Source organism: Erpetoichthys calabaricus, chromosome 12 (genome assembly GCF_900747795.2).
Source record: "Erpetoichthys calabaricus chromosome 12, fErpCal1.3, whole genome shotgun sequence".
NCBI classification, from domain to species: domain Eukaryota; kingdom Metazoa; phylum Chordata; class Cladistia; order Polypteriformes; family Polypteridae; genus Erpetoichthys; species Erpetoichthys calabaricus.
The window spans coordinates 84,105,914-84,129,197 of record NC_041405.2 but is presented as its reverse complement, the minus strand read 5'-3'; the positions used below and the strand labels follow the sequence as shown (position 1 = coordinate 84,129,197).

The 23,284-nt window shown below is 36.9% G+C and overlaps 1 protein-coding gene across 1 annotated transcript in view; it reads right to left on the bottom strand.

The window, feature by feature from the left end:
* Positions 1-273: 273 nt before the first annotated feature.
* hprt1 (hypoxanthine phosphoribosyltransferase 1) overlaps positions 274-23,284 on the bottom strand; it is a 41,865-nt gene continuing 18,854 nt past the window's right edge. Inside the window, exons 2-9 of the mRNA XM_028815773.2 lie at positions 21,979-22,085; positions 20,406-20,589; positions 20,076-20,141; positions 15,218-15,235; positions 8,941-9,023; positions 7,015-7,061; positions 1,670-1,746; positions 274-1,082 (exon numbers count right to left, since the gene is read on the bottom strand). Coding sequence (XP_028671606.1) covers positions 1,020-1,082; positions 1,670-1,746; positions 7,015-7,061; positions 8,941-9,023; positions 15,218-15,235; positions 20,076-20,141; positions 20,406-20,589; positions 21,979-22,085 — 645 coding nt within the window. The 3' untranslated portion in view covers positions 274-1,019. The remainder of the gene's footprint in view (positions 1,083-1,669; positions 1,747-7,014; positions 7,062-8,940; positions 9,024-15,217; positions 15,236-20,075; positions 20,142-20,405; positions 20,590-21,978; positions 22,086-23,284) is intronic.

Sequence of the window (23,284 nt, the reverse complement as noted above, 5' to 3'; positions counted from 1 at the left end):
AGAGTCCGTTTAAAGACAGACTGAGCCCATTTTAATGGTTTCACTTCTCATGTTACAAGGAAGTTCATCACTGGCCATTTCTAGAGACTTGTAACACTTTCTGTCTCATGTGAAGGTGTGTTAGATGGACCAGTAGCGATGATTAAGAAGCGTGAGCTTCACTGTTTAGGTATTTTAAGCAAATCACATAACACACAGACACACACACACACACACACACACACACACACACAGACTCATTCCCTCATTTCAAGGAATGTGCGAGAAAAGGAATTAATTTTCTTACAAATAAAATATTTTATTGTATTTTTAAATAGTTTAGCCCAGAAGAACATTCTCAAAAACAAAAGTCCTGGACCCCCAGTGACTTTTTTAAACAACTAATGTCATAAAAAATAAATACATATATAAGCAATTTAAAACAAATTAAGGCCCTAATAAATGGAGATGGTAAAGACCAGCTGTATTTTTCTCACTATGCCTCGACTGTTAACACCACAGAGATAGCCATTTCACTGCATATTCCAATTGCCCATAACATTAGTACCACACAGTGGCTATATGTTGCAGTAATCTTTTTTTAAACTAGACCATCAGTATTGTTTCCTTCCAATCTTTGTAATTGTGTGTATATTTGGCTTTAGCTAGGCTGAAAAAAACAGCCCAACAAGGCAATTTATACAGGTAAATATTTTACAATCACTATATATATCATACAATGTCCAATTCATACTACTAGCAATTTCAGGACAGAAGGAATGATATTTTCAAACCTCTAAAACTCTTTACTAGATTTAAAAAATGACAACTTTAAGCCTCCATTTTCACCCTCCCACTCCCTGAAATGTGCCACAAGCATGCATTCCAATATGCATGATATCTTTTTAAAAGCTGAATGTACTGCATATATAAATGCAGCAGTGTTTGGGTGTCTATCCCATGCGAAAACATAATTGAAAACTAACAGTTTAAGTGGGTCACATATATAAAAGTTTAAATTAATTGCAGACTGATTTTGGTCAATCTTCAGATTTTGACACTTTGTATTTGTCCTTTCCTTTTTCACTAATTACACAGATATGCTGCAAAAGACAAAAAAAAAAAATACATAAAAATTACATTTTTTCACCCATGCACGGATTTTAAACAGAAGGTGATACCACTTATCCACATCAAAGTGTTTAACAAATGAATATTTATAACCCATAAAATTATACTATAAATACAGTATAGAGATGTAAACATGCTTCCAGTTTAGTGACTAATTAAACATGCATTTGGAAAGTTAAGATTACATTTAGCTACAGAAGTTTTTTTTTTTCCAATAATAATTATCCTCACAGTGTAATTATTTGAGGACCATCATCAGGGTTTGTTGAAAGTACAATGTCCCAAAACAAAGCATGGTTGTTTGGTTTCAGGAATTTTTTCAAATATTGCCAGTTATTAAAAATAAATGCTTAATGTCTTGACACACAATATATTCTTTCTAAGATATTAGATGACCAACGTGCTTCCAAAGCAAAATTTGAATTTATCATGACCTCTCAATAGTTTATTTTCACCTGTGAATATCACGGAGGCCATTCAAGTTTACTTCTTCCAAAAACATTTTAAGATGTGCATATATGGAGATGGGGGGAGAAAAAAAAACAAACACACTACTCACATTGAGATCTCGGAAATACTCATTGTAATCCAAAGCGTATCCTACAACAAATTTATCTGGTATTTCAAATCCTACAACTGAAATGAAAAGAAACCAGTTGGCATATTTTGAAACCATTTAAAAGGGACATTTATTTAAAACTTTAATCCACATCATTACTGCATACCAACAGAAAATAAGGTGTTACCTTTTGAGTAATGACCAACTTTGAAGTAATTTTTATTAGGCTGCCAGAAACAGAGTTATCAGTGATACACACATTTTTAAATATACCTTACTTAAGCGGAATCAAGAGCCCAATAATCCTGCCCTAAATTTGACTTGAACTTATTAAAAAAAACAAGACAGATCAGATGGCCCTGTGAAAGATTGCCCTGCTTTAACATATACTCCAAAAACATTAAGTAAATCTAGAATTTTTTTAACCATAAAAAGTTAAATGTAGGTTTAAAAGCAACTGTGGAACAGAAAGGGTGTTTGGATGCAGGAGACATGCCACCTAAGTAAGTCTGAGCAGAACACACTCATAAGGCGACCATACATTTCAACTGAAAACCTGCCTTTATTTATTATAATTATTATTCTTTATGACATGTAATTTGTTCCCTCTTTTTCTTTACTATGACCTGTGAGTGCAGCAGGGATATATATGACGGGATGCTGAGGATGTGTTTTAATTGTTCTTTATTATACTATTTAGGTTGGCTTCTTCGATAATATATACATAGATTACATTTGATGTAAATATGTTTTATAGTGGCATGCAAACGTTTGCCCACTCTTGTTTAAAATGTCTGTTACTGTGAATAGTTACATGAGAAGATTTAACTTATTGTCAAAAGGCTTAAAAGTTAAAGATGACACATTTCAACATTTTATGCAATCTTAGTGTGTTTTTGTTTTGTAGAAGGAAAAAGGAAAGGAGCACCATGCAAATGTTTGGGCCACCCCAAAACATTTGAGGTCTCAGATAACTTTTACCAAAGCCTCAGACCTTCATTAGCTCGTCAGGGCTATGGCTTGTTCACAGTCATCGTTAGAAAACCCCAGGTGATGCAGATTGCAACGCAGTATAAGTTCTCAGATTCCTCAACCCTTGTCCCAACAGTCAGTAGCCATGGGCTCCTCTAAGCAGCTGCCTAGCACTCTGAAAAATAAAATAATTGATGGTTACAAAGTAGGAGAAGGCTACAAGAAGATAGCAAAGTTTTCAAGTAGCGGTTTCCTTAGTTCGTAATGTTAATAAGAAATGGCAGTTAACAAAAACGGTGGAGGTCAATTTGAGGTCTGAAAGACCAAGAAAACATTCTGAAAGAACTGCTCATTGGATTGCTAGAATGGCAAATGAAAACTCCTGGTTTGACTGCAAAAGACTTTCAGGAAGAGTTAGCAGACTTTGGGGTGGTGGTGCACTGGTCTACTATGCAGTGACACCTGAACAAATATGACTTTCATGATACAGTCGGCAGAAGAAAACCTTTCCTGCATCTCAGCCACAAAATTCAGTGCTTGAAGTTGGCAAAAGAACACCTAAACAAACCTGATGCATTTTGGAAACAAGTCCTGTGGACTGATGAAGTCAAAACAGAACTTTTTGGCCACAATGTGCAAAGGTATGTTTAGAGAAAAAAGGGTGCTGAATTCCAGGAAAAGAACACCTCTCCAACTATTAAACACATGTGGGTGGATCGATCAGCTTTGGGCTTACATTGCAGCCAGGGGCACAGGAAACACGTCATTGGTAGAAGGAAGAATGGATTCAAATGAATATAAGCAAATTCTGGGGGCGGCACGGTGGCGCAGTGGGTAGCGCTGCTGCCTCGCAGTTGGGAGATCTGGGGGCCCGGGTTCACTTCCTGGGTCCTCCCTGCGTGGAGTTTGCATGTTCTCCCCGTGTCTGCGTGGGTTTCCTCCGGGCGCTCTGGTTTCCTCCCACAGTCCAAAGACATGCAGGTTAGGTGGATTGGCGATTCTAAATTGGCCCTAGTGTGTGCTTGGTGTGTGGGTGTGTTTGTGTGTGTCCTGCGGTGGGTTGGCACCCTGCCCGGGATTGGTTCCCTGCCTTGTGCCCTGTGTTGGCTGGGATTGGCTCCAGCAGACCCCTGTGACCCTGTGTTCGGATTCAGCGGGTTGGAAAATGGATGGATGAAATTCTGAAAGCAAACATCACACTATCTGTAACAAAGTTGAAGTTATAAAAAAAAAAAAAAAAAAAAGAAAAAGAGTATGGGTCCTACAACAAGTATATGATCCACAGCACACCTCAAAATCTGCAATGGAATACCTCAAGAGCTGCAAGCTGATGGTCTTGCCATGGTCCTCACAGTCTGCTTACCTAAACATCATTGAAAATTTGGATAGATCTCAAAAGAGATCCTTGCAAGGATGAATGGGTGAAAATACCCCAAGATAACAAATGAAAAACTCTTAGCTGGCTACAAAAAGTGTTTATAAGCTGTGACACTTGCCAAAGGGGGTCTTACTAAGTACTGACCATTTTGGGTGCCCAAACTTTTGTGTAAGACACTTTTAAATTTTTGGTATTTTTATTTTACCGCTGAATGATGGAAATAAAAATGTAAAGAGATGTGTCACCTTTAACTTTATGCTTTTTAGTGATCATTTCATCTTCAGCTCACTTGACTTATTCATAGTAACAGACATTTTAAGCACTATATTTGTAAAATTTAATTTTATATAACTTCTTCTTCTAAGCCTGGCTGGAGAGTGCAGGAATAAAAAAAGATGGGAGGGTGATGATGTGTTTATTTTTCTGTATCATCCTATTCAGACCTCCTTCTCAATAAAAGCCAAACAGTGACTTCCATGTGGTCCTTTCAGTTTTCTTTTCAAAATACAGTGTAGTGGCAGTGTCTTGGATGCAGTAACACCGAGCGATGATCAGCTACACTAGTCATTCATTGGTCAGTCCAGTAACATCTTTTTCATTGGCTAACATTGTGCATCATGTGATATCAACAGTGCAAAGTTCACTGAGAGATGTGTACAACTAAAGGTTAAAAGTTACATGAAAAAGTGAACACATTATCAGGAAGAGAATGCCTTAAACTTGTGGAATCCAAGATGCTTCAACACACAGAAGGTAAGTTCAATCATGCAGTTTCAGACTATGCAAAATAGCAGACGGTATGAATATAAATGCAACAACAGGAGGCAGGTGTACAATTCAGTAAGAACACACGTTCAGGATGTTGCGAGCATACTACTGGATGACTTGACACATGGATTACACGGCACCAGTAACTTGTATATAAAAATCTCTGACAAAAGACAGTAACATGAAATTACTTAATTGTAACTCATTTCCAAAAGATAGTTTAGGTTACAGTGGGGCAAAAAAGTATTTAGTCAGCCACCAATTGTGCAAGTTCTCCCACTTATAAAGATGAGAGAAGCCTGTAATTTTCATCATAGGTATACCTCAACTATGAGAGACAAAATGAGAAAAAAAAATCCAGAAAATCACATTGTCTGATTTTTGAAGAATGTATTTGCAAATTATGGTGGAAAAAAAGTATTTGGTCAATAACAAAAGTTCATCTCAATACTTTGTTATATACCCTTTGTTGGCAATGACAGAGGTCAAACGTTTTCTGTAAGTCTTCACAAAGATTTTCTATGGGGTTGAGATCTGGAGACTGGCTAGGCCACTCCATGACCATGAAATGCTTCTTACGAAGCCACTCCTTCGTTACCCGGGCGGTGTGTTTGGGATCATTGTCATGCTGAAAGACCCAGCCACGTTTCATCTTCAATGCCCTTGCTGATGGAAGGAGGTTTTCACTCAAAATCTGACGATACATGGCCCCATTCATTCTTTCCTTTACACGGATCATTCGTCCTGCTCCCTTTGCAGAAAAACAGCCCCAAAGCATGATGTTTCCACCCCCATGCTTTACAGTAGGTATGGTGTTCTTTGGATGCAACTCAGCATTCTTTCTCCTCCAAACACGATGAGTAGTTTTTTTCATATGACACTCTCCCAATCCTCTTCTGGATCATCCAAATACTCTTTAGCAAACTTCAGACGGGCCTGCACATGTACTGGCTTAAGCAGGGGGACACGATTGGCACTGCAGGATTTGAGTCCCTGGCGGCGTAGTGTGTTACTGATGGCAGCCTTTGTTACTTTGGTCCCAGCTCTCTGCAGGTCATTCACTAGGTCCCCCCGTGTGGTTCTGGGATTTTTGCTCACCGTTCTTGTGATCATTTTGACCCCATGGGGTGAGATTTTGCGTGTAGCCCCAGATCGAGGGAGATTATCAGTGGTCTTGTATGTCTTCCATTTTCTAATAATTGCTCCCACAGTTGATTTCTTCACACCAAGCTGCTTACCTATTGCAGATTCAGTCTTCCCAGCCTGGTGCAGGTCTACAATTTTGTTTCTGGTGTCCTTTGACAGCTCTTTGGTCTTGGCCATAGTGGAGTTTGAAGTGTGACTGTTTGAGGTTGTGGACAGGTGTCTTTTATATTGATAACGAGTTCAAACAGGTGCCATTAATACAGGTAATGAGTGGAGGACAGAGGAGCCTCTTACAGAAGAAGTTACAGGTCTGTGTGAGCCAGAAATCTTGCTTGTTTGTAGGTGACCAAATACTTATTTTCCACCATAATTTGCAAATAAATTCTTTAAAAATCAGACATTGTGATTTTCTGGATTTTATTTCTCATTTTGTCTCTCATAGTTGAGGTATACCTATGATGAAAATTACAGGCCTCTCTCATCTTTTTAAGTGGGAGAACTTGCACAATTGGTGGCTGACTAAATACTTTTTTGCCCCACTGTATATAGTGGTTTACCACTTTGTAATAAACATGCAATATAAATTTAAATAAGAATTCAGCCACATTGGAAGAAAAAAAAAGGAACCTTGCTCTGAGGTTTTGTTTCTCATTTAAAAGGGAATTTCAGGAACTCTTAATCCATAACACTCTGCTAAGCTTCATCTTTAGCCTGGTATGGAGCAGTCTAAGGCACCACACTTTAGTAGCCTCAGTTACAATGTGCAGCTTTCCCTAATCCTCTTTGGTGACACAGAAACCAAGGTCAAAATGGACAGCAGGCTAATTTATTTTAAAGATAACACATAGGCATCCTAAATATTTCTCAAGAACAAGACTTGTACATCTATTATTGTCCTTGTGTGGTGCCTCATGTTTTTTATTTCTGTCCAATGAATCACTTAAGAGCTAGATAATAAATTTCACTTAGCAAAAACGTGATAGCAATTCTAAAAAAAAAAAAATATTGAATATATTTCTACTTAATGCATTTTAAATATCAAGAGAAATTACATTACAGCAACATAAAAAAAAAAACTCACAATCAGGTCTGTAACCAACACTCCTAGGTGTTCGCTTTACAAGCAAGCTGCAGAGACAAAGGGAAAAAAAAAAAGCATCCATCCAAATGTGTACATGAAGAACTTCACTTTTATTTAAAAAAAAAAAACAAGTGGGCATCCTAGAGGTTACCACCACCAATTCAGAAAAGAGGGTTTATTCAAGAGATTTGTCTTAACTAAGGTCTTCAGATTCTGGTAATCCTGTGTGTCACACTAACCTGCACTGGACTGGTGACAGGGCCTTCAGCCATACAGTACCCAGACTTTGGAAATTAATCAGATCAGCGGATTCAATTCATTGTTTTAAAAATCAACTTAAAACTCATCTGTTCAGGAAGACATTTAACTTAACCTAACATTCTGCCCCTTCTTGCAGTTTACCTCTCTGTCCAGATGCTCAGGGTAATTTTGTGTAATATGTTCTATCATAAATTATTTGTTCAGGCCTTTTTTTCCTAGTACTGTATTGAATTTAATATTTTACTCTGGTTTATAGTCTATTTAATGCTTTGTATATCCTGCATTTATCTGTTTTAGTGTTCGATACAGAAAATATTTGCATCTGTTACCGGCCTCACGCCTAGGGGAACATGGAGCAGGTTCAAGCCACTGTTGCTACAGGGTGTAGCCACAGCAATATGGTGCCAAAACCATAAAAGAAGCAGGCAGCAGTCCAGAGTCTCTGACCATACTTCATTCTTTTTCATTCTCATTTACCCAGAGGAATGTAACTGTTTGAATGTCAGCATGACGATTGGTTAAAACGGCGGCACATACAAATTTCCTCTTGTTAACCAATGATATTGTTACTAAATATCAAGATGTACATAGACCACTATATGCAGATCCGGGGTCAATGTCCCCAGAACTCGTTAATTTTCAAAGGAAATAATTACAAACATTTTCTAAGAAAGCAGGCAGTTCTATTATGACAATACAGTACAGTATGTTGATGATACCAATTAAAGCAGTCTGATTTTTCAAAGCAGGCGACTCCTGTGAGACAAGTAAATATCTACTGTATGTCCTGTAGATGGCTACCAAAAATAACCTGTAATAGAATCACTCAGGAAATAGGGATAAATGAAAAGGCACGTCTCAAACAAAAAAGGTGCCTATCGTCTCTTCATTTATTGGCTTTTCCATTTATTATTGACATGTGTATTTTTTTTTTCTAAAAGCAACACAGAGAAATGTCTCTTTCTCTAAAACACCAATTTCTAGCCCATTACATATCCAATGTTACATATACCCCGTTGTTCTTTCAGAGACTGTGAAGCACCTTGAGCATGGGAAACGCACTAAATAAATAAAATGCATCATTAATACTATTATCTATTATACCTTATGGGCATTCAATCACATGTACGAACACCAATCCATGCCACAACTTATTTGCATACAAAATATTGTTTTCAAACCAATGTTTTCTTTAATATTCAACACTGGCAATTATACTGTTAATTATGGGGAGTATACCCTATTCTAAAAATATCAAGTTTGTTTAGTTTATTTCTGCATTAGACACAATAATACATCATCTCTGGATATTTTAAAATCCAATGCCACAGGTCTATATCTAGTCTACATAGCTTATTTCAAAGGGTGCTTTATTATACTAATTTACTTTCTATTTTAGTATATAAAGTATGTTAAATATACAGTATCTCTAAAGCACTGCAAGAGAAAGTACTGCTTAGTAATATCTGGACTTTTGCAGCCAAATCGAAGCAACACAGTTCTGACAATGGTGGGACTACAGACAAGGATGTGAAGCACTATTCAACTAAAAACAGCATTTAAGGTGGTATTTAAAGTTTTGTCAGATTTGATAAAACAACATATCAAAAATATATGGAATTCATAATAGTACACAGTACTATTTTGCAGGAAAAAAAAGGCTACCTTGCAACTTTCACCATTTTGGGATTGTACTGCTTTAAAAGTTCAAGCAATGTCTTCATTGTTTTTCCTGTGTCAATGATGTCCTAAATAAATTGAAACAAGGGAAAAAAATTACAAAAATAATCAAAACAATAGACATTGGTTTTAAAATTATGAAATTCTGTTATACTTGGTACTTGCAAATTCAGACAACAATCAACAGTTTATATTGCTCACATGGTGTGTCTTATTGGATGTTTAAATTAATATATTCACATTTCTAATGCTGCAACACATAAATGTCAATAAATAAATTTTTCTATAATCTTCTGGGGAAAAAAAAAAAAAAAAATCAACCAAAATTAAGATTGATCTTGATAACAATGAATATTCTTTTTATCAATTATTTTGAAAACTGCATTAACATGTTTCATGTTCAGGGTTGTGGAGATAATGGCGGCACGGTGGCGCAGTGGTAGCGCTGCTGCCTTGCAGTTAGGAGACCTGGGTTCGCTTCCCGGGTCCTCCCTGCATGGAGTTTGCATGTTCTCCCCGTGTCTGCGTGGGTTTCCTCCGGGCGCTCCGGTTTCCTCCCACAGTCCAAAGACATGCAGGTTAGGTGGATTGGCGATTCTAAATTGGCCCTAGTGTGTGCTTGGTGTGTGGGTGTGTTTGTGTGTGTCCTGTGGTGGGTTGGCACCCTGCCCGGGATTGGTTCCTGCCTTGCACCCTGTGTTGGCTGGGATTGGCTCCAGCAGACCCCCGTGATCCTGTGTTTGGATTCAGCGGGTTGGAAAATGGATGGATGGATGGGTTGTGGAGATATGCAGCCAATCCAGCATCCAGTTCTGAATAGAATGGCAAGCCATCTCTGGATACACAAATACACAGTAAATCTAAAGGAAGCCAGAAAGTGACACTTAAACAGCATAAAGCAGTTACCTATTTCCATATCAGTGATTTATTTACCTTCATTAGTGTGAACATCTTTCTACATGCTTTAAATGTTTTAAATAAATATCTTAATATAGTAGTGACCTTGCTGTTCTACTTATGCCATGAAAAAACACTTCTCTTGTAAATTTTGTATGCTAAGAAAGATTATTTCAATTGTGAACAAATTTTGAGTTTATTTTTCCTGGATCAGCACATGACAAATGTGTGAATATGTTCAGAATTATTATACAATATGTAAAATCTTACTTTACTGCAAGTCAAACTTGAGGTCTAAGTCATTCTAAAGATGTACAGCATGCATTTGTAGTCCTTGCCAATTTCTTTCCAAGAGAAAGCAAGAGATGGCCAAATGTCTGTCACTGGCAGCATGCTCCTGTTTCAGCTTTTGGTTAGATCGCACCTATGCCAATTGTTGACGTCTCAGCCTTGCATCCACAGAGTAGCTGGGCACCGATTATAACTTTAGCATCAGATTTCGGACTCATAGCATCTTTAAATCCACAGCAAATGTGTCTGCAAGTGTCACATGAGCAGTTCATATTGGGATAATGCTAATATTCAGTATTTTATGCATAGACTTGAGCAGTAATGTAACAAGTTGTAAACAGAACATTTTCTGATTAATCCAATTCATGATCATAGGGCTGATCACCACAACATCTTGTGCAACCTTTCCAAAACACCCATTTCAAGTAGGTGCCATATCCATTGTTCATTTCACTGAAGGATTTTGAATCCCTTACAAATAGTGGTCAATTATTTGAACCAGTCTGACCCAGTACATGGCTGTGGTGCTCCCTTTCCTGAATTTGCCTGCAGCTGTGGCTTGAAGCACATCCCTCCTGTAGATGGCATCAGACAGTCTCTCTAAAATTGTTTAGCTCTTCAGCCAAGTTAAAATGATTTAAAAAAAAAAAAAGCTATTTTTTTTCATTGCGAAAAGTCAGAAAAAAATTAAAACAAAAAACTTCTTGTTGATGTATCATCACAAACAAAGCTGCCGTAGTAGATTTAATAAATAAATAAATAAATAAATAAAAACAACAATAACGGGAGAAGACATCTTCAATAGCTGGGAGCAAGCTTAACACACTATCAAAGTAAAATCAGAGTAAAATAATACACAGATGGACGTTTTTCTTTCCCTTTTTCTTCAAATTACATGATAGCTGACCCTGTGTTCTGACCTCCAAAAGGTCATGCAAAAAGACAATCCCCTTGAGATTAATAAAGTTTATCAAATTAAAAAAAATTAAGATGGACACAAAGTTTTGAGGGGCAAGTCACAAGACCTCACTTGGTAAAAAGGAAAAAGTGGCACAAGAGCTTGAATGCATGTGCTTTAGGTGCCATTAGTAGATTACAAAAAAATATTTATCTTGTACAAAGTATACAAACTTTCTTTATAGTTAACCATGCTATACATAAACTGAGAATAAAAGAAAAAACAAAGGGCAGGTAAACCACAGAGCAATCTTAAAGTAAACTGAGGGGTGAAAGCCAACTTAACAAGAATAATATTTTCACAGCAATGTACCCCCCCCCCCCCCCCCCAAAAAAAAGCAATCGGCATGTGTAGATTTGTGAATCATGTGATTTTAGTGGCAATCTACTGGTGTATTGGACATCAAATAAAACTGAACAGACTATTTGCTCTGTGTGAATCACTATCTGCCATCCACATCACTTAAATTATTGTGCTGATTTAACTTTTCTTGATTAAATAGTCTGCTTCACTAACTATACTTATAAAAAATATACAGGTGCAGCGCAACTGTAAGAAATGTTTATTTACTTATGTTCCTCGATTACTAAAGACTGCATCCACTTAAGATGGAGAGCACAAGTAAAGCAAACTCTTCACTGAAATGTGCTTGAAGTTAATAAATTCTATATTCAGGTATGTAGCTAAAAAGTTACTGAAACTTGTGTCCAATGCACATCCCCCTTCAAGTAATAGACCACCAGGTCTAAATCAAAAGGGATTCTCATGTGTCTCATATCAGCTATTTATAAGATGGTAGGCAACTGTTTGAAGAGCAAAAAACCATCTCTGGCTGGTAGATTTGTGCATTACTAATGAAAAGTGTGGATCTTCAGCTATGGAATAAGATAATATTTAACTTGGTGTTTTAAAAAAATAAATAGAGGGAGTAGGTGTTTCTTCTTTATGGTCTGCAACAACTAATCGCTCTCTCAACCAATAAAATAATAAAATAGTAATTCAGATAAAGAAATGGACATGGCAAAGGTTTTTTTTTTTTTTTTTTTTTTTTTTAAAAACCAAAGGACTGCAACTGGACTAGATTTCCTGTATTACTATTTGTCCTTTTCTTATTTATTTTTTATAATAATCGCATTGGTACAATTATTTTATTTTTGGTTTTACTACTGGTTTTTACGTTTCAGTATAAATATGGTTCCTGACAATTGAGTTGGAAAACAGATGGACGGACAACTGCTATTGAATTTCTTTTTCCTTTGATTCCAGCTATGAATACTACCTATTCCCCTGTTTGATTTTTGGTTTCAATGCATGCAACTATTAATTAGCGATGCCCCTATCTGTTTTTTTAAGACCAATACCAATCAATGATTTCATGTTACTTGATCGGCTGATTCTCTGACACCAAGTTCAATTTTTTTTCTTCTTTATCCCTTTAAAACTTTTTACACTAGTTTCTAGCATAACCAGATGTATAGAAGCCTTACAGGTCCATCTCAATACATTAGAATGTCTTCGAAATGTTATTTCAGTAATTCAATTCAAAAAATGAAACATTTATTATATAGACTCATTACACACAGAGTGATATATTTCAAGCATTTATTTTTTTTTCATTTTGCCGATTATGGCTTATAGCTAATGAAAACTCAAAATTTAGTATCTCACAAAATTAAAATATTACTTAAGACCAATAAAAAAAACCTGATTTTTAATACAGAAATGTTGACTTACTAAAAAGTATGTCCATGTAGGCACTCACTACTTGGTTGGGGCTCCTTTTGCATGAATTACTGCATCAATGTGGCGTGGTATGGTGGCGATCAGCCTTCCGAGGTGTTATAGAAGTCCAGGAGTTTCAGTTCGTCTGTATTGTTGGGTCTGGTGTCTCTCTTCTTCCTCTTGGCAATACCCCATAAATTCCCTATGGGGTTTAGGTCAGGCGAGTTTGCTGGCCAATCAAGCACAGTGATACCATGGTCATTAAACCAAGTATTGGCACCTGCCCACACTGCCAAAAGTACCAAGTCCAGCTGGAAAATGAAATCAGCATCTCCATAAAGCTTGTCAACAGAGGGAGGAATGAAGTACTCTAAATTTCCTGCTAGATGGCTGCGCTGACTTTGGACTTGATAAAACACAGTGGATCAACACCAGCAGATGACAAAGCTCCCCAAATCATCACTAACTGTGGAAACTTCACACTGGACCTCAAGAAACTTGGATTCTGTGCCTCTCCACTCTTCCTCTAGACTCTGGAATCTTGATTTCCAAATGAAGTGCAAACTTTACTTTCATCTGAAAAGTGGACTTTGGACCACTGAGCAACGGTCCAGTTCGTTTTCTCCTTAGCCCAGGTTAGACGTTTCTGACGTTGTCTCTGGTTCGGGAGTGGCCTGACACAAGGAATGTGACAGTTGTAGCCCATGTCCTGGATACGTCTGTGTGTGGTGGCTCTTGAAGCACGGACTCCTGCCGCAGTCCACTCCTTGTGAATCTCCCCCAAATTCTACAATGGGCTGTGCTTCACAATCCTCTCAAGGCTGTGGTTATCCCTGTTGCTTGTGTACCTTTTTCTAACACATTTTTTTCCTTCCACTCAACTTTCCATTAACATGCTTGGATGCAGCACTCTGAACAGCCAGCTTCTTTAGTAATGACCTTTTGTAGCTTACCCTCCTTGTGTGGCCTACTGAACCAGACTGAGAGACCACTTCAAAGCTCAGGACACCTTTGCACGTGTTTTATGGGTTAATTGGCTGAGTGGAGTGTGACACCATGAGTCTACAATATTGAACTTTTTCACAATATTTAAATTTTCTGAGATACTGAATTTTGCGTTTTCATTAGTTATAAGCTATAATCAGCAAAATGAAAAGAAATAAATGCTTCAAAATATATCAATGTGTGTAATGAATCTATATACACGTTTCACTTTTTGAATTGAATTACTGAAATCGAATGTCATCGAAAGTTAATTTAATTTATTGAGACGCACCTGTATGTCCTATATTAAAGTGTACTTTTAAAATAAAACTATAGGCCATAGGTGTTAACTGTTTATTTTTTATTAACTAAATGAAATCTTATAGGCATATTGTTCAGTGACCATAAAATACTAAAATAAAATTTCCTTAAAATACATACTTTAATAAAATATTTTTCCATAATACATATGGCATAGGTTGGGAGCATTGCTGCACACACTACACAACTAACCACCCGGATTGGGACCTAAGTGTAGCTGTGCAATAGGTAACACCTCAGTATCACACTGCCACCAGCCCACAAGTTTTCCAAGTGTGAGGGGCAGTCAAAAAGTTCCCAGAATAGTGATACAGCGGGAGAGTGAGAGATCAGATCACACACACACACACACACATAGTTGTGGAGGGGAGCGCAGCATGTCTGTAGACCAGTTACAACAGGTCTGGATTGGTTTTTAGCATGTAGTATTGTTTTAGATTACCATTTGAGTTAGAGTGCATAGTCATTTGGCGTAATGTTGCAGTTCAATCAACGTGCTAACATCAAGTTGGGGGGGGGGGGGGGGGGTTGGGGGAATCAACATTCGGTTTAAAAAAAAAATAAATAAATAAATATTTACAATACTTAGTAAAAAAAAAATATTTTTATGGTTTGGCCCAGATTCTCATATTTTACATACAATTCACCAAATTCAGATACACTAGAAGAATATATTCATATTTTTGGCATGCAGAACATGCATTTTGAATGAAGGCTGTTGTAGAATTTCTGCCAAATTAAATAAACATAGTTGAAAAGGTTAAAAAAAAAAGGGACCATTTTAAGAGATTTCATGAATATTACATTGGATTAAATGCCATGGTATTACCAGATTCATTGTGCAATACCAATACCCAAATTGATTACCAATGCCACGATGTGTATAAATTTCATCCAAATATTGCATGTTTAAATTTCATTTTAGTATAAAATTTATCAGTACAAAAAGCTCTAATATACCATATGTTTTACTAGTTATTTTGACATATTTAGCGGTTTCATGCAGCAGGCTGTAAAATTTAATGCTATAGTGAAAATAAAACACTAATAATCGAGTAAAAAATTAAAAGAATGTGTTGCATTACTTACCTCAACAATCAAGACATTCTAATGGAAAAAGTAGAAGAGAGACAAACAAAAATTAATAATCTTTGCAGTGGTCAAATACTGGAATACTACTTTTTGCATTACAAGAATTAGCACATAAAAACAACAAGAAAAAGCATTTGGGGGTGAGACAGAAAAAGGAATGGGAAGTTGGTGTAAACAATCTGTGGTTACATGCGCTTTAATAAACCAGTTATTCATAGAAACCTGGTTTCAAAAATTTCATGTAAAGCTTTATTCCAGTAAGGCAAACTGTGTTATTGGTCTTAGAAACCTGGTTAACACACTAAACGTTATCCACAAATAACCCAGTTATTTGGCCATGTACTCTTAAGATTACAGATAAGGATTTTGTAGCTTAAGCACATCCACTGCACTCTGTTCACCTGCACACACGTCTATTCCTTCTAGAAACAAAAAATCAAAAGGTATGCATGAATAGTATATTGTTCCCACCATTTAATTTTTTTTCTACCCACAAGTTCTCCAGGGCTAAGCATTATTCAGCAGCCATAGGTAGAACTGTTCGCAAATAAACTGCCTGTGGCAAATGCATGGGCAATTGCACTATTCCTTCTCCTGGCTGAAATAACCTGGCTCAATATTTCAGGAATCACTAGATTTATGTTGATGAACTGAACATAAAGTTCTAAACTCAGTAACACAATCTCGGAGGCAGCAGGGTAACATCGTAAAAATAAAATTTGTCAAGTGTTCCGATTACATTTTAAAGTATCAAGTAACCTATCGCAGTACAGTCATGTTCCAATTTATGACTGATCGCGTTGAGGTAATTCGTAACAGCCAAAGGCAACTGGAAAACAACAGAATAATAATGTTCTACAAATTGCCAAACCCAGCCACCACAGGCTTTATGCATTTTGTTTATTATGTACTTGTGGCAGTTCAGGTAGCCATTGAATGATACATTAAGCGTATGACAATGAGAGAAGCTGTTGTGGAGCTGCAGATGTGACAGCATGTTAGTTGCCTTTCTTCTTATACTTAAGCTGCAATCAAAAATTGGCCACAAAATGGAAAAAAATAAATGTGTGCATTATTTATTATATATTTTATAGATATAGATACACACACACACCGCACAAAAAATTAAGGTAACACTTAATCATCACAGTCTAACACCAAGTCAAATAAGGGATCTCAATCTATCCAGTTAAGAAACCTAAGCGATTTGAAATCAATTTTACCTGCTTTGGTGCAAAATGAAAGTGACAACAGGTGCACGAGAGAGGCAACAGCAAGACAACACCCAAAAGGGAATAGTTTTGCAAGTGATGGTCACAGACAATCTCTCTCCTTATCCTTCCTGACTGATCAAACTGTTAGAAACGGACTCCATGACGGTGGCATGAGACCCGGACGTACTCTAGTGGGACCTGTGCTCACATCCCAATACCACAATTGGCAGCTCCACCACTGGCACCAAGTACTCTTCACAGATGAGAGGAACACTAAGCATGTGACAAACAACAAAAAAAAAAGTCTAGAGGCACCATGGTGAATGCTATGCAGCCTACAACATCATCCAGCATGACCGGTTTGGCAGTGGGTCAAGGATGGTCTGGGGAGTTATATCCTTGTAGGGTTGCACAGACCTCCAGTTGCTAGCCAACAGTACCCCTGATGGCTATTAGGTACTGGATGGAATTCTCAGAGCCATTGCCAGACATTACACTGGTGCAATGGGTCCGGAGTTCCACCTTGTGCAGGACAATGCCTGGCCTCATGTTGCCAGAGTGTGTAGGCAGTTCCTGGATGATGAAGTCATTGATACCACTGACTGGCCCGCACATTCCTCAGACCTGAATCCCATTGAGAACCTCTGGGAGATTATCGGTGCATCCGATGCCACCAAGTAGCGCCCCACAGACTGTCCTGGAGCACAACAATACCCTAATCCATGTTTTGGAGGAGATCCCCCAAGACACCATCCGCCGTCTCATCAGGAGCATGCCCAGATATTGTCGCAAGTGCATGCAGGCCGTGGCAGCAATACACACTACTGAGTCATATTGTAAGTTGCCGTGATGAAATTCACACAGGTTGGATCAGCCTGTGATTTCAATTTTTGACTTGATTTTCGGTATGGTGTTGAATTCTGCCCTTAATGGGTTGGTCATTTTGGGTTACACTGACCACTGTTACACAGTATTAGTCAGCCAAGATTTTCCACTTGGAAGGTTTTATTCATCATGATCCAATATGCGATTTAAGCGTTTCCTTCATTTTTTTTTTGAGCAGTGAATATATCATTGTATTCACAGGGTTTCAGTCTTTGAAGCACTGATTGGCCAAGACACACAACATTTTTTGAAGCACTGTTGTTTCCAAGCTGTGCAGCTGGCTTGCACTTTTTTCTTTCATCAAAAAGATACACATCTTCTAAATAGTAATAAATCTTGATTATTTTATAGGGTCCTGACTGTTGACGGGCCCTGTAAGGTTTGTTTTGATCACTGCTGTTCCACGTGGCTAATTCTTGTGCATTCAGCTCATACACACCTTCCGTTGCACAGAAAAGGCATGTGGCTACAGACTTGAAGATCAGTTTGTGCTAGTCCGTACCGGCCAGTTAAAGCATGCATACTGGTAACCTATACCAGACCTACAGAGCCACAACTGCAATGACCTGTACACTCTCTTTGACCAACACAGGGTTAAATGGTCGGTCCCGAATGAAGCCTTTGTCAGCACATGACTATACTTACTCTACTGAAGTAAACATACCTGCATTATTATTATCCCAGCAGCACTGGGTGTAATGCAAGAAGCACACATACTGGTATGCTGGTCCTTTATAGGGCTCTATAGCACAGCCAAACAGAAAACAGTGCACCGTTGTGCAATCCGTTAACAAAACCTATTAATAAAGTGTCAGTTTAATTTTAAACCAGGTATTTGCTATTGATATGCTGAACCATGATAGTGTGATGCAATGGTCAGTGTTCATACTGTCAATTATCCAGGGCAAAGGTTGAAGATGTTAAAAAAAAAAAAAAAAAAAGGGGGGATAGATGTTATTTACTTCGCAGAGCATAGAGGACTAAATATATTTATAAAACCAAAGAAAATTACCACAAGCTTCATGCTTGTTTTGGATCCACGGCAGCCAATGATAATGTTTAACTCTTTTTTTTTTTTTTTTACAAAGTTTTACAATGGAGTGTTTTGCAAAAGAAGAAGAACTCCAGAAGCGTACCTGTGCTTGTAAACTGAGGTTTTTACGAAACCTGGGTTCTGTCTTGACCGAGTTACTCACCTTATTCCCGTTTTGTTAGTTCATGCGTTAAACACAACACACTAAATGTTGGGTCTTCATCTTCATCTACATATAAAACCGGCTATAGATTCTATTATTTTTTGGGCACAAGGCAACAAACGGTAAATAGGAGCTTGGAGCTACCTGCAGACTCCATTGCAGAATGTTTAGGCTCTACTTGTTTAGATGTCAACTGAGATTACATTTATAGGTGACGTCGGGGTAAATGATTTCTCAAATTTGTTGTGTTACAACAATAATTAAACGCCAGAGTTGCACAGCTTACATATGGCTTTGCTTTTATCCAGTTGTTCTTTACCAACGCATTGTTTCAATCACTATGAAGTCCACACATCTGCTTTAAGTGTCTAAGGTGCTGATTTCGGTTAAAGAGGACACACCATTTAATGCAAAGCAGAAAGCCTTAAAAGGCATATTGGCGCCATCTACTGGATCTGGCGCCAGCAGGATAGAGATTCACGAGATCGATCTTGAGAGATTAAGAATCAATATCGAATCATTTAAACGAACAGTAACAATCGGAAAACTGATATTTTTACCCAGGCCTGTAATACATACAGAATACACATTCTCAAAACTACTTATTCCAATTCAGGATTGCAGGGTACAAGAGCATATCAAATCAGCACTGAAGAAATACTGGAAACAACCCTGGTAAGCGCCTTTTACCATGCTGTTTGGACACCCCAAAAAACATGACGTAAAATGTCTGACAAAAAATAAATACTTCTGCAATAACTTATTAAACTCTACAAAAATAAACAAAAACTTGGGATGCGGGCGGACCATTTTTGGATGAAAGTGATGTAAGATGGTTTTTTAGATTGGTTTGTATGAAGTGTATGCTATGGAGTTCAAGATGCATACTTTCTCAAAATTCCAAACATAAATAAAAAAAAATACTGTAGAAGGTGAAGCCTACAGATAAAGGGTCCACAAGCTTCAAGAATATCACATTTTAGTGGATGATTAAAAAAAAAAAAAAAAAAAAAACTTAAATAACTGTGGCATTTATCATGATCAGATATTACAGCCGGACAGTAACCATTGTTTCCACTTGGACAAAGTCATCTACCTTGGTCTTGACACTAGACCATGGAGTGAAGTGTATGCTCCTTTAGAATTCCTAACAACAGACCCCATGTCACACTATGTATATATTCAACATAATTCATGGACAAGAGCCTTACCATAACACAGAAAGAGCATAATTATTAAGAATAAACTGAAACAGATGTGCCATGTAAACTTACTGCCAACCTGCTTTCAAAAACAGAGTACAGTGCTAATTTAATGTTAAAACATTAAACTAACCGAAGGAATATATGTGAAGCATCTACACAACATAAGGACCACCCCTTCCAGGCAGCAAACACTAAAACCGGAGAAAGAAACTTAACAAGAACTTTAAGTCCACTATATCTACAACTTGTATATCACGTATGGCATCTAGAACTAACTTTAGGTTCAGGTTTACCAGATAGACAAGTAGACAATTGCGGACTATAAGTGTGAATAAGAGAAGATGCACAAGATTACCTTCCCAGTCAAAGTAGACAGGTCATCGCCACCGATAACTTTTATATCACCAGTTGATTGATCATTCTGCAAAGTAAAAACATAAAAATTGTAAGATTTGGTGATGGGGGGGGAAAAAAAATATACGGAAACTCACAAAAAAGTGTGAATAACAAATGACGCTACTTTATAAAACTACCTAGGCATTACAGTGAAAAATTCTTTTGTGATAATGGCCAATAGATGAAGTGCTAAACATATACTTTTTTATGGTTCTACAGATTCTCTTAAGATTTCAAGTACAACAGATATCTGTATTCACAATAGTATCTAATGTTTTTAAATACTTACACAGTAGCTCTTTAGCCGAATGAAATCCACAGTCATTGGAATGGAACGATCACTGTTGCGGTTCAAAGCTTTGATGTAGTCCAAGAGATCAGCAAAGAACTTGTACCCACCCTTGAGGACACACAACGCCACAATGTGATGACCACCCATGTCACGCATGATGTCACGGGCCAGACGCTCTGTCCTGCTCGTAAAGAATTAATACGAAAGAATGTTCAATGCCTTTAGAGCACTGGTCTACATTAAGTTTAGAAAAACATCAAACAGAATGGTTTACTATTTTGAAGGAAATGTTAACATTTTTGAGATTACCATGACTAATGCAAGATGGTAATAAAAGGCCCTCACAAACAGTATTGCAGGAAGCTCTGTATTTTATACCTCACTGATGACTTCATCAATAAAAGTTGGGTGGAATCATCATCACTTGAACAAATAAATTACCATGTTCAGTTTCAAGTTTACTAGTCAAGTTTCCCCTTAGATGCCAAAAAAGATCACAGGCAATATACATTAACCCTATGAAAACCCCTAGATCACATCTGAGATTAGTGTACACATTTGTAACAAGTTGCTGCTATCAATAAATAATTTATAGTATAAATATCTTCTGAATGAACTCTTGCCATTTCTAAGGGGATAGTGACTTTCTCACTGTAGACTGAAACAAGTTATATTTATATTCTCTAATATGTACAGTGACAACATCAATGGCATGTCTTGGATGTCACTCCTGTACTGTGTATTAGAAGTAAAAATGAAGACACTAAAATGGAAAGTGGTTTTAGTGAAAAGGCATGAAGGGTATAAACGAACCAAGATGAAGGTGGAAGTATAGGGAGCGAACATATGGCCACACATGAAATGGAGTCAGTGAAGGACAGTATGAAAATGAACCTGTAAATCAGAAAAAGTAAAAAGTTATATCCACTCTGAAGAAAAAAAATAAAACAAACTAGAGACAAATGTTTCAACTGGGCTGACTTCACCAGACATGTTGGCTAAGCAAGGCTATACAGCAGAGTCTCTAACCTTTCTTTTTTTTTCCCCCATTGTGGAGATAACCTATTTTTACTTTATACATTATGCATGCAGGAGAAGCATCAGAGAGATCTCTCTTTAGCACATGGGCTCCTGAGGGCAGATGTATTAAAGATGAAGTGATGTAAGGTGTCATATTACTTTCACCTTTGGTCCAATATGATTTTACAGGGTCATGTATTAATTGTAAACTTAGATACTACCCAAACACTGTATAGCAACATAAGAGTAAGACTGTAGAATGTGTGGAGTAGCCCTACACATAAGACCAATCCCAACTTGTAAAAACAGTAACATTTCTTTCTCTATTTTTGTTTTTCCTTTGACCCATTCTATAGTTTTAATGCTGTAGCAGCACTACTACCCTCTTGAGCTTAGGTCATGAACTTGCTGGTGGGGCCCTTTCAAAATGTACCTAACAAATCAACAACAGAAATACTGCAAGAAAGTTTTGTTGACAAATAATTGTTTGAGCCCCACAACACACATTAAAATAGCTGAAAAGTAACACAAATATTTTAAAGTTACTTACCGGTCCATTATAAGACCATGTGGTATGTAGACACGCTCCAAGTCTGCAGCGTAATGTTTGGGAATGCAGAACAAATCTAAGTCATAGCCCTGTTCTTCATCACCAATCTAGAAAAATACACAAAAGAAGAATGTCTCTTAACTTGTACAAAAAACAATTAAAACATTCTATTACCATATACAGCTTATTTACAACGTTTGGCTTTTTGCATTTTTATATGAAAAACCTATCAGCTGGATACTTCAATATTTTTAAACAAGTCTGATTAAAACTAGTCCAATCGCTACTGTTCTTAAATGTATATAACTTGTTAAGAAATGTATCTGTGTTTTTATTAATTCTTATCAATATATTATTCTTTTATGCAGAACTACTCCTACTTCTGTTTTTTGAATACAGATGCACAATGTAATTCTAATGAAGAACAGTAAATAAAAAACACAGAAGAGTCTATACCGATCTGCATAGGAATGGTTTTGAGACAACAAAGCTGTGGAGAACAAAGTCAATTTCATCACAAGAATATTAAGTAGTAAAACAAATGGAACCTTTAATCATATAAGCAGAGTAATACATGTTTAGAATATAAAACTTTTATGCTGTGCTCTCTATAACGAGGATTTAATTTTGAATTCATGTAAAGCCTTTTTCATAAAGTAATTTAAAATGAAGTTTCATTTTAACTATAAACCATTTTACACTTCATCTGTCGGTGTTCTATATTAGAAGTGCTGTTACATATTATCAAAAGACATCTTGAAACATGTATAAGTTAACAAAGCTATTAAGCATAATTTAAAATGAAGTTTCATTTTAACTATAAACCATTTTACACTTCATCTGTCGGTGTTCTATATTAGAAGTGCTGTTACATATTATCAAAAGACATCTTGAAACATGTATAAGTTAACAAAGCTATTAAGCATTTTATTCAAACAAAAAGAATGCAAAAGTCAATAACAAGAGCAATGTGCAAAAACACTACAAGGTTGCAGGCAAGTCCGAATGGAGTACATGCAGTTTAAGATGGCCATGAATATTTAAATACAAGTCTCTTTCATAAGATGCAGTGTTCGGTGACATAAATATACAGTATGTGTATCTTGTGTCATAGTTGTCTCAACATATAGCAATTCTGTAGATACGAACTAGCACATACACCTTCCACATTTTTCTTTCAATTAATTTTCATCTAGCGACTTCTATTTTTTATTTATGAACAAAGCAAACTAGTTGACAGTATGTATTTTGTCACCATTTTCTATTAGTCTGCACTTTCTTTCTTACATGTAACCAAATCTAACTG